This window comes from Phascolarctos cinereus, unplaced genomic scaffold (assembly GCF_003287225.1).
Source record: "Phascolarctos cinereus isolate Bilbo 61053 unplaced genomic scaffold, phaCin_HiC Scaffold_9;HRSCAF=440, whole genome shotgun sequence".
Classification (NCBI taxonomy): domain Eukaryota; kingdom Metazoa; phylum Chordata; class Mammalia; order Diprotodontia; family Phascolarctidae; genus Phascolarctos; species Phascolarctos cinereus.
The window spans coordinates 14,297,269-14,309,808 of NW_027556402.1; the positions used below are offsets into that span (position 1 = coordinate 14,297,269).

General features: G+C 45.9%; 1 protein-coding gene across 2 annotated transcripts in view; it reads left to right on the forward strand.

The window, feature by feature from the left end:
• The window catches only part of INTU (inturned planar cell polarity protein), a 74,001-nt gene that overhangs the window by 9,362 nt on the left and 52,099 nt on the right, over positions 1-12,540 (forward strand). For both annotated transcript variants that reach the window (XM_020988570.2, XM_020988571.2), the window contains exons 2-3: positions 936-1,462; positions 8,768-8,853. In XM_020988570.2, the coding sequence (XP_020844229.1) occupies positions 936-1,462; positions 8,768-8,853 (613 nt within the window). The remainder of the gene's footprint in view (positions 1-935; positions 1,463-8,767; positions 8,854-12,540) is intronic.

The following is a 12,540-nucleotide window of genomic DNA, read 5'->3' on the forward strand; positions in this document are numbered from 1 at the left end:
CACAAGCCACCCAGTTAGGTAGATGAGGAAACGGAGGCTGAGACAGGACTCTGGCTCAGGTCTCCTGATCCCAGGGCCGCTGCATCACCTGGTCACCTCGTGGACATGAGTCATTCCTCGATGGTCGTAGGGTCCAACCACCGATGGGTCACGGCCTCGAACAAGCATCCAGTCAGACTGAGAGTGCTGCTGAGTAGGGTAAGGGAGGTGTGGACCCAAATGAGTTTTTGACGTCCAGAGGAAGAGACCTCCTTACTTCTGGGGGGAGTGTTGTTCTTTGTCCTTCGTTCTCAGAGAGGACCAGGACATCAGGAAGACGGTGCCATGACTTGCAAGTGAATTGGATATAAGTGAGGGAGGCCTGTGCAAAGTCCCAGCCTCACTCTCTCCTCCAGAGCTCCTATCTGGGTCCAGTGCTAAGATATAGATCGGGATGAAAGGAGGAAAGAAGGAAATAGCATTTATATATAATTTAATATAGCTAATTTATAGCTATTTAAATAGCACCTACTGTGTGCTAGGCACTGTGCTAAGAGCTTTACAAATATTATCTCATTTGATTCTCCAAACGACCCTGTGTTGTTATTATCCCCATTTTGCAGCTGAGGAAACTGAGGCAGACAAGTTAAGTGACTTGCCTAGGGTCCTACAACTAGTAAGTGTCTGAGGCAGGATTTGAACTTAAGTCTTCCTGAGATGCTTATTCATCTCTGGTTCAGTGAAATGGCTGAATACTAAGACACTGAAAAAGGCCACTTGACATCCTAGAAGGGAGTGGTTTCTCTCCCTCTCTGGTTCCACACGAAACTTTAATTCTAATAAATTAGAATTCTGGGGGACAGTGGAATCTTAAAGATTGTGAGACAAAACCTGGAAAAGTTGCTTGCCTTGTTCTTGGCTGCTCTCTGGGCCTAATCTTTTCTTCTTTTTCACAGCGACCTTGAGGCTGAATGGTCGGACAGTGTGCAGAAATACGGGGAGCTATTTTATCTAGAGCTGAGTGACAGTGAAGAAGAAAGTCTCCTCCCAGAAACGCCAGCTGTGAACCATGTCAGGTTCAGTGAAAATGAAGTCATCTTTGATGAGGATTATCTCAGAGAAGGAAGAAAATATGAACCCAGACTCAAGAAGTTTTCCAAAATTTTGAAAAGCCGAAGACTTTTGCCAAAGCGTTACAATAAAAAAAACAGCCACGGACCAGTATCAATCCTAAAGCATCAGCCCACGCAGAAAATGGGCGTCATCCTTCAGCAGCGGTACAAGGACGTGTCTGTCTTTGTAAACCCCAAAAACGCAACGGCCGTAAAAGCGAAAGAGCATCTCAAGCTTCTGGAAGTGTTGCTGGGAATCATTCACCAGTCTAAATGGAGGAGAAGAGCCGAAGGCGCCGACAGAGCGAAACTCATAGTGCACGGCTTAGTCCCAGGAGGCCCAGCCATGAAGAGTGGCCAAGTGTTGATCGGTAAGTATCCCTCTCTGCAGATGTGGAACGAGATGGCAATCCTATCGGTCCTGAGCAACACGCAGGAATGTTCCCGTGGGCTCGGGTCAGGGAGCACCAGGAGAAGAGATGGTCGGTGGTCCAGCGAGCCAGCTCTCGTCTCTGAAATAAAAACACAAAGTAAGCAACTGGGGAGGCGTGGCAGAGAGAGTGCATGTGTGCAGATGAGATATGTTTTCATGCTTCAGTAGTTCAGAAGATCTGTGTTTCACTCATGCTTCTGCCCGCATAGAGCTCAAACCCTTCCATAGCCTGGTACGTGGGTCTTCAGAAGCTGTGGTGGCTAAAATGTTTGTCGTCTGGTTCAGATACCTCTCTAAATTCAACTAGGCTGGTCCTCAGACAGCTCCAAAGGGTCTGTTACTGTGCAGGGAGCCAAGGGCCAAGCTTCTCTGGGGAAGGCTTTAAGAATCCAGGGTCACCACACCGTGGTGAGGGATGGCATTGGGCATCAGGGACCCTACACAGGGATGTGTGCACATCTGTGTGTGTATGCATTGTGTATGTGTGTGTGTACATGTGTGTATACATGTGTATGTATGTGCGGATCCTGTAGGTATATTTCCATGTGATTTGTCACACAGGAAACCATTTAACTAGGAATGCAGTTCTCCAAGTCTGGAGATGCCACAGTCTTAGCCTGGCTATAGCTACCTCCATAACAAGCCAAGCCCGCTAATAGATGGGAAAAGTTTAAGGTTTGCCCAGTATCATATGATACAGAGTGTATAATTTATGAATAGAAATGCTTCTAAATTAGACATCCGCCCTTGAGAAAACGCTGAGTTCTTAGAGTGGTGTTATGTACTTTCTAGCAGCAGTGTTATCCACAGGTTAGTTTTCGGAATGCTCATCTTGGAGGAAAGAACTCTGCCAGTCACAAAGTCAAAGAAAGGATCCACAGATGGTTGTCTTTTTGCCTCGCTTAGTGGATTGAGACGTGTGAGTACCCGCCATGGCAGCCAGCAGAAGGCACGTTGCCCACATGAAGCTGAAGGAGGCCTTTCCCAGATTAGAGGGTCAGGAAGGAGGAGGAGTTCTGCAGATGGACTCAGCCTCAGAAATAGGGGGGAGGAAGCCCAGCATGTAAAAGTGCTTAGTGCATTTGCAGTGGTTCCTGGCTTTTGTGTCTTTTCTGTGTGCTCTGGTGAAGTTCCTTCTGACTGCCGTGAGTGAAGAATGGGAATCATGTGGACTGTATTTGTATTTTGGCCTTCTCCTGGGTGAAGTTAGAATTCTACCATAGATAATCTTTCTGATTAAATTTTCTGAACAATTCCCTAGCCTGTCAACTAGCAGAGGATTCATTAATCTGCTCATTTTCCACACTTTTTGGAAACATTTTCATTTCCTTTCTGGTTCTTTCCTCTATTATTCTCATGTCATTTATAAGACTGTGTCTCAGTCTTGCTTCATTTCCTCTGGGCATTCTTATTGACCCTGCAGCCAGGCTTTTCTTTTTCCTCGAGTCCTCACTTACACTTTTGCAGTTATTCTCATCTTTGGTGTCTACGCCTTGTTGTCAGTTCTTTTCCACAGGAGTCTCTTCTTATCTCCTCCTTCCACCCTTATAACTTTGTGTTGCAGCTAGGAACTCTGCAATTCTAGCGAGAACTCCACGGTCTTGTATCGTTTGGGTCCGTGCTGTCTTGGGTTCTGCCGCTAAGTTCCATGGGTTTGATCAAGTCCTTCTTCAAGCATCGTAGGGGTAGTGCCACAGACATTCAGTGGGCACGAAGTGGTCTTAGGTTAGAAACAATATGAATCCTGCTTTTGTAGGTCTAGGCAACAGAACCATAGCCTTGCCCTGCGTAGAATTCCAGAAGAAAGTCTTGTGCCTTCCCCAGGCTGCGTAGAGTAGGGGCTTGCTATATGCGTGTTGATTAAATAAATGAATTTGTCGTTCAGTCATTTTTCAGTGACCCCATTTGGGGTTTTCTTGGCAGAGATACTGGAGTGGTTTGCTGTTGCCTTCTCCGGCTCATTTTACAGATGAGGAAAGAGAAGCAAACAGGACTAAGTGATTTGTCCAGGGTCATACAACTAGTATCTGGGGCCATATTTGAACTCGGGTTTTCTTGAGTCTAGGCCTGGTGCTCCATTCACGGGGCCAGCTCGCTGCCCCAGGTGGATGAATAGTGCAAGGCAAATGTTTGTGGCATAAGATTGTACTTGACCATGTGTCACCTTGGCCAGCCCATCTGTTGTGACTCATTTCTTCCCTGCAGAGCTGAGCCCTGGTCCTTCCTGTCCTTTCCTCATTCACGTACAGCTGAGGTGAAGATGAGAGTAAAAGCTAAATTTAAAGGGTGACCGTGAAGTGCCAAGAGAGCCATGCCAAGTGCGAGGGACTATTTTTAAACATCATCTGATTCTTTTGGCTGCTCCCGGCCCGTTAGCCTCCTGGGCAGTTCGTTTGATTTTTCCTTCATCTCTCAGACTTTTATAGGCATAGTCATAGCCGTGATCTAACTTGTGTTCTGTTGATCAGGGGCCACATTTACCTACTCACTGTCGTGCTTGGGGAGCTCCCCGAGGACAGAAACCCTGGTGTAATTATCTCTCCGTCAGCCAACAAGCATTTATTAAGGGCCTGCCACGTACCAGGCACTGTGCTAGGCACTGGGGACACGGGGACTGAGAGTGAGACAGTCCCTGCACACTAACAGGGACAACAGGTGCGCGTAACAGAGGCAGCATAAAGTGAGCAAACACAGATCCATATGTAGGGGTTATGAAATACAAGGTGACTTGCGAGGGAAGACCCTAGGAATTGGAGTGAGTCATATAGAAGGTTGTAAGGGGGCAGACTGTCCTGCCCCAATTATGCCAATCATCAGGTGGCAAACAAAGAAAGAGGGGCTCATACCAGCTTAGTTATTAATAGATTTTATTAGGGTTAATTAGGTTAATTGGGTTTTTAAGGCAGTTTACTCACAAGAGGCCAGTCGCACTGGGCAGCAGCAGGACAAAGTAGCAGCGTGGATCCTCACACCACCCCTAGGCCAGGTAGGGTATTACAAAGAAATGGAACAAAGAAGGCAGAGGGCTGGGATGGCCCAGGGTCACCTGCAAGTTTTCCTATTGGATAGTTGGAGCCTCTTTTGCTGTTTACGTTTACTCGAGGTGTTTACATTTTTCTGTGGAGTCGTAGGTCACGTTCCCATTCTGGCCTCCCCTCATACAGAGGTGAGATTTGAAGGGAGAGAGGGACTTGATGAGGTGGAGGTAATGAGGGAGGCATTTTAGGAATGTGAGGATGACCACTGAAAAGGCACAAAGGTGGGAGATGTCCTCTGTGAGTTAGCAGAGAGAAGCCCGTGGGCCCAGAGCTCAGGAGGGGGAGTCACGCCCGTGGAGGCTGGTAAGGTAGGTGAGGAACAGGCTGTGCTGGGCTTTAAAAACTAAACAGAGGAGTTCATATTTTATTGGTCAATCAACAAGCATTTATGGGCCAGGTACCATATTAAGCTCTGGGAATATCATGAAATGCCCAGCATGATGCCTTGGTGTTTATCCTAGAGGCACTAACTAGGAAGGCAGGAGCGAATTGATTCGGGGAGTCACAGGATCAGATCTTCATGAAAGGAAGATTAGTTTGTCAGGATCTAGGATGGACTGGGTGGCAGAAGACTTGATACAGGGAAACCAGTGAAGAGGCCACCCTGGCCACGTAGTTGACAAGTGATGAAGCCTTGAGCTGAGACGGCAGCTTGGTGTGAGTGGAGAGAAGGCGTCAGAGATCTGAGACCTTCTAAAGGCAAAAACAGCAAGACGGGCAGCTGGCTGGGTGTGCGAGTGAGGGAGAGGGCGAGGCATCCAGGATGACATCGAGGGGGTGAATCTGGGAGACCTGAAGGATGAGGGGCCTTCGACAGAAATAGGGGAGGCTTGGGGGGAAGACTGTGGGTTCTGTTTGGGGTGGTTGGTCACGCTGAATTTAAGATTTCTCCTGGACGTGTAATCAGGAGTAATGATGTGGGACTGAAGCTCAGAGGCGAGAAAGGCACTACACACCCACAAATATGGATGTATAACACACCTATGTTTGTGTGTGTGTCATCTGTAGAATGGGGATAATAATAACACCTGCCTGCCAGCGCTGTTGGGGGGAGTGAATGACAAAATTGTAAAGTGCTAATTTAGCACAGTGCCTGGCAAATAGCAAGTGCTTTATAAATGTTAGTTATACTTATTATTATTATTATTATTATTATTATTATTATTATTATTATTGTCTGAATAGAAATGATAGTTAAATTCAGGAGAATTGATGAGGTTTCCTGCAGAGAGTGTTGAGGGAGAAGCAAGGGGGAGGGGAAAAGAGAGGAGGGGAAGGAAGGAAGAGGAAGAGGAGACCACAAAGGTAGACAGCTTTTTCAAGGAGTTTGTCTGAGAAAGGGAGAAAAGATAGCTTTGAAGGGCTCATGAAGGTTTCGGGGGAAGCATGGAAGAGGTGGGCATGTTTGAAGGCATTCGGGAAGGAGCCAGTCAGCAGGGAAAGATGGAAGATGAGGGATAGGGGGTGACCAAGGGGACCATCGGCTGGGGAAGACAGGAGGAACTAAGACCACAGACCCACGGAGAAGTGTTAGTTGCTGACCTTGGGGGAAGGGCCACCTGCTTGTGTTATAGAGTGAGAGATGATGTCAAGGGAAGGGAGGAAGAGGGAACTCGATGCTTATCACAAGGATTAGCACATGGAAGACAAGAAGTATCTGTCCAACGAGGGAGGATAAGAATTTGTTTTTAGAATCTGTCTTCAGCTGCAGTTTTATGGATACAAAAGTAGAAAAGTAACGTTTTGAACAGTAGCTAAGTTGGCACATTGTTGAATTGAATGACGGCACAAAGCCAGCCTTGTGGCTCTCAATAGAATGCCTGGTTGTTCTTGCCCGTGGCTTTCTCACTTTGTAGCAGCCCTCAGGCTCTCTCTGTATCTATACAGTCAGGTCCCTGCCACTCCATGAGGCAAGGGGGAGGCCTCTGCTCATATTTGTGGAGAAAGGTATTGAGCAAGGAGCAGGCAGCCTCTTGGGGAGATCTGAGCACCTGACAGCCTTCCTCATCAGCCAGTTTCCGTTCAGCTTTTCTGGTGTTCTGTGAAGACATTTATTGGGGCTGAGTGTGGAAATGAGAACGAGGAGGGATGTCTTTGGCAAAATCTAAAGAGTTTCTACAAGAAAAAAATTTTCTTGGAATATAGGTACAATATACAGTGATTAAAAATTTATTTCATGTTGTTGCTTTTCAAATGTCCATGTCTGTAGTTTCATTAGTACAGGTGACTGACAGTGTGGAAACACCCTCCACCAATGTAGATCAGCAGCTCTTCTGCTGTTCAGTGCCAGGTTTGATAGGAAACTTCTGAGAGAGGCCTTCCCGTTGGTCTTTGTACACACGTCCACACGCACGCGGAGGGAATTTCCCAGGTCTTTCATCTTCAGTCATAGCATGGGACTCCATGTATGAGGTTTGGAGAGATAGTAGATGTGGGAATCATCAGTAAAGAGGTGATAGTGGAACCTGTGGAAGCTGATGAGATCACCAAGTGACTTAGAATAGAGGGAGAAGAGAAGGGGCCCCAGGACAGAGCCCTGAGGGGCAAGAGAGTGTGATCCAGAGGAGAATCCAGCCAAGGAGGCAGAGAAGGAAAGGTCAGAGAGGGAGGAGGAGAACCAGGAGAGAAGGGGGGGTGTCCCAGATTGAAGAGAGACCGAGAAGATGGTGACTGACATGTAGAGAGGTCAATAAGGATGAGGAATGAGAAAAGGCCATCGGATCTGGCAGTGAAGAGATTGGTAACTTTGGAGAGAGCAGCTTCGGTGGAATAGAAGGTAAGAAGCCAGACGGCAGAGTTTAGAAGTGAGAGGAGGGAGGTGGAAGCAGCTTAGCCACAAAGAGAGGAGAGATACGAGGTGGTGGTGGGGATGGATGGATCACATGAAGGTTTATTGAGGATGAAGGTGACACGGGCATATTTGTAGGTAGTAAGGAAGCATCCCTAGACAAGAGATTGAAGATGAGTGACGGTGGGGCTAATGGAGGGAACAGTCTGCTGCAGAAGACAGGATGGAGTGGGATCACTCAGTCAGATAGGGGGGCTTGCCTTGGCAAAGAGAAGGGCCATTTCATCCTATGAGACAGGTAAGAAGAAGGCAAGTGGCAGAGGCATCAGAGTGATGGGAGGAGGAGGGGGGGGGCTCTTGGCCAATGGCCTCCATTTTTTAGTGAACTGTGAGGCAAGATTCTCCACTAAGACAGTTTAGGGAGGGGAGAGATGGGAAGGTGGCTAGATGGCGCAGTGCGTAAAGCACTGAGCCTGGAATCAAAAAGACTCATCTTCCAGAATTCAAATCTGGCCCCAGACATATACTAGCTGTGTGACCCTGGGCAAGTCACTTATCCCTGTTCGCCTCCATTTCCTCATCAGTAAAATGAGCTGGAGAAGGAAATGGAAAGCCATTCCAGTATCTTTGCTCAGAAAACCCCAAATGGGGTCACAGAGAGTCAGATATGACTAAAAAGAGACGGAACAATAACAATAAGAAGGTTTGGAAGAGCTGCTGTGGAGCGTGGAGAGAGAGCGCATTGGTAAGGGAGGTGCGGTAGGACTGCCTCGCGGCGGTGAGGGTTTGGTGGACACTGGGTAGCCCAGATTTGTAGTGGATCCAAGCAGCACGATTTTCTGATCTTCTCCAGCTTTCTTCAGCAGTACACGTGTAGAAACAAAGACAGTGTGTGACGGGAGTGATCTGAGGCTGAGGCTTGGCAGGGCAAAACTGGTGGTCCAGTAAGGGAACAGGACTAAGGAGAAGGGGATAGTGCCTTGTTGACTCAAGGGGTCAAGATGAGAAAGTAAGGAGAGTGTAGCCAGTGCAGGAGAGATGCCCTGGGAAAGAAGTGAGGGCTGGGAGGCAGTGCAGGTCCTGGTGAGGATGAAGAGCAGGGTTTGGAGAGGGAAGAGGTAGAATGACAGCAGATTGTCATCAGGGTTTGTGAACGTGGAATTGGTGCATTTGTGGGTGATGGCAAGATCTTGGGTCTGACCACCTTTGTGTGTGGCTGAGGTGGGGTGAAGAAGGAGGTCATGGGAAATGAGGAGAAGGTACTGGCCTGGGAGTTAAGGGACCCGGGAGTCACTGCACTTCTCTGGTACATGTCAAATGAGGAGGGTTGAACTAAAGGATTTCCAAGGTCCTTTCCAGCCTTTAAATCCCGTGATTCTGTGGCTCTCCTCACTTTCTTTCATGCTCTTGTTTTCAGGTGATACCCTTGCCGCTGTAAACGACGTGGATGTGACCTCAGAGAACATAGAGAAAGTTCTATCTTGCATTCCAGGCCCTATGCAGGTACCATCCTTCTGTCTATTATTCTGAATGTTTAACACTTTTAAAGTTGTCTCTTAAAGACATAGTAATACCAAAAAGCCTGATGTATTCTCTTCACATTCTGATCTTTTGCGTTCTGGAAGTTTTAAAATTTCAGGTTTGAATAACATGATTCCCTTTTTTATTAGAGGTGGGCATTGTTTCTACAAATAGAACTCTTCTTTAGTGAAGCAACGGCAGGGAATTACATTATGATTGCACGAGGATCTAGTTAGTAATCATAGAAACTGTCCTTTTAAGCCAGCATAGACAGGCACTGTTTTCTGACATCATAAAATCTCTATAATCATGTAAGTTATGTCAGCAGATGGCTGGGGATTTTTTCACTTAATTACTCTCTTCTTAAGCCTTCTATCTTTTTGTTTGTTTGTTTGTTTTAGTTTTAATATAAATTTATTTATTTTTAGTTTTCAATATTCACTTCCACAATTTTTTGAGTTCCAAATTTCTCACCCCTTCCCCCCACCCCAAGATGGCATGCATTCTGAATACCCCTTCCCCTGGTCTGCCTTCTCTTCTATCTCTCCCCCCTTCTCTTATCCCCTTCCCCTTCTATTTTCCTGTAGAGCAGGATAGACTTCTGTACCCCATTTCCTGTATTTCTTATTTCCCAGTTGCATGTGAAAACATTTTTTTAAAACATGTGTTTTTAAAACTTTGGTTCCAAATTTTCTCCCTCCCTCCCTCCCGACCTACCCTCATTGAAAAGGCAAGCGACTCAATATAGGTTGTACATGTGCAGTTATGCAAAACACTTCCTTAGTAGACATGTTGTGAAAAACTAACTCTATTTCCCTTAATCCTATCCTGCCCTCCCATTTATTCTATTCTTTCTTTTGACCCTGTCCCTCCTCAGAAGTATTTGCTTCTGATTACCCTCTTTCCCAATCTGCCCTCCTCTCTATCACCCCCTGCTCTCTTGTCCCCTTCTCCCCCTATTTTCCTGTAGGGTAAGACAGATTTCCATACCCAATTGAATGTGTATGTTATTTTCTCTTAAGCCAAATCCTATGAGAATAAGATTCCTCATTCCCTCTCACCTTCCCCTGTTTCCCCTCCACTGTGAGAGACTTTTCTGTTTTTTTTTTGTGAGATAATTTACCCCATTCTACCTCTCCCTTTCTTCTCCGAGTATCATCCTCTCTCATCCCTTAATTTTATTCTCCAGATATGACCCCTTAATCTTCAACTCACCCTGTGCCCTCTATCTATCTATATATACATACATACAATTTTTTTCCTTCAACTACCCTAATACTGACAAAGTTCTCATGAGTTACAAATATCATCTTTCCATGCAGGAATGTAAACAGTTCAATCTTAATAAGTCTCTTATGATTTCTCTTTCCTGTTTACCTCTTCATGTTCCACTGGAGTCCTGTATTTGAAAGTCAAATTTTCTATTCAGCTCTGGTCTTTTCATCAAGAATGCTTGAAAGTCCTCTATTTCACTGAATGACCATTTTTTCCCCTGAAGGATTATACTCAGTTTTGCTGGGTAGGTGATTCTTGGTTGTAATCCTATCTCCTTTGCCCTCCGGAATATTATATTCCATGCCCTGCGGTCCTTTAATGTAGAAGCTGCTAAATCTTGTGTTATCCTGATTGTGTTTCCACAGTACTTGAATTGTTTCCTTCTGGCAGCTTGTAATATTTTCTCCTTGACCTGGGAACTCTGGAATTTGGCTACAATATTCCTAGGAGTTTTCCTTTGGGGATCTCTTTCAGGAGGAGATCTGTGGATTCTTTCAATTTCTATTTTGCCCTCTGGTTCTACTATATCAGGGCAGTTTTCCTTGATAATTTCTTGAAAGATGATGTCTAGGCTCTTTTTTTGATCATGGCTTTCAGATAGTCCAATAATTTTTAAATTCTCTCTCCTGGATCTATTTTCCAGGTCAGTTGTTTTTCCAATGAGATATTTCACATTGTTTTCTAATTTTTCATTCTTTTGGATTTGTTTTACAGTGTCTTGATTTCTCATAAAGTCACTGTCTTCCAATTGCTCTATTCTAATTTTTAAGGAAGTATTTTCTTCAGTAATCTTTTGGACTTCCTTTTCCATTTGGCCAATTTTTCTTTTTAGGGCATTTTTCTCCTCATTGGCTTTTTGGACCTCTTTTGCCATTTGGGTTAGGCTGTTTTTTAAGGTGTTATTTTCTTCAGTATTTTTTTGGGTCTCCTTTAGCAAGCTGTTGACTTGTTTTTCATGATTTTCTTGCATCACTCTCATTTCTCTTCCCAGTTTTTCCTCTACTTCCCTTACTTGCTTCTCAAAATCCCTTTTGAGCTCTTCCAAGGCCTGGGACTGATTCATATTTTTCTTGGAGGCTTTGGATGTAGGAGCTTTGACTTTGTTGTCTTCTTCTGGTTGTATATTTTGATCTTCTTTGTCACCAAAGTAAGATAATATAGTCTGACTCTTTTTGCGCTGCTTGCTCATGATCCCAGCCAATTACTTGAGTTTTAAACTCCTTGTTAAGGTAAGAGTCTGCTTCCAATGTGGAGAGTGTACTGTCCCATGCTTCAGGGGTTTGTGTAGCTGTTTTCAGAGATACTTGTAGGGACCTGTAAATGTTCAGTTCTTCCAAGGTGGTATGATAAGAGGCAAGGTGTTTACTCCTTTCCTGGCCTGTGACCACAAGTATTCCTTTCTGTCCTGTAACTGTGAGGAGGGGTTCCTCTCCACAGCCACTACAAGCTCCACCAGGCCAGCGCTCCTCCTCACCCCCCAGCACTGCCGCCCAGAACTGTGACCCAGATCCAAACACGGGCAAAGCAAGAGATTCCTGCCTCAGCACTGGCAAAGAGATCCCTGCAATCCCTCTCTGATCAGCCAGTGGATTCCCCCTCAGTCTGTGGGCCGGAAGCTCAGGAAGCAGCTGCCCCCCCCCCCAGGGCCAGGCTCTTGGGGAATGGAGCTGAAACCCTGCCTTCCTCTCTGAGCACCCACAGAAACAGACTTTTCCCACTGACCCTCTAAGTTGTCTTTGGCATTCGTGGATTGAGGAGTCTGGAAACCTCCACAGCTGCCCGTGATTCAGTCCTCTGAGGCCTGCTCCAGGTTTGCTGCGGCCTGCGCGCCCACGCTGCGCTGTGCTCCCAGCCAGGCGTGATACACCTTTGTGATCAGTCATCCAGGTTGTCTTGGGCTGGAAATTTGTTTCACTCTGTGTTTTTGTGGGTTCTGCTGCTTCAGAATTTGTTTAGAGCCATTTTTTATGAGTATTTGGAAGGGTTTGGGGGAGAGCTCAAGCAAGTCACTGCTTTCACTCCGCCATCTTGGCTCCGCCCCCCCTTAAGCCTTCTATCACATGGTTTAACCTCACTCTTGAGGATTTTGTTTAGGTACTTACTGTTTTCATACCTTGTACAGTGTTGGAATAGCAGTCTTTCCACTTGCCTGAGCTTCAGCATTTTACCTCAACAATGACCTTGTCTAGGTCACTGAGTACTTTGTAAAAGGGTTGCTGTCCCTTCTCCTGATGACATTACTGTAACCAACTAAGACCACTTGGCTGCCCCTTTTTTGTAAGAGTGCCTAGTGTTGGTTGGATATGAGGAAAATACTTAGAGTCCTCCTCCCAGACAGTATGGAGTGCCGCAGGAGCTGATGGTTGAGGCAGTGAGTGGCAATCAAAACTGACT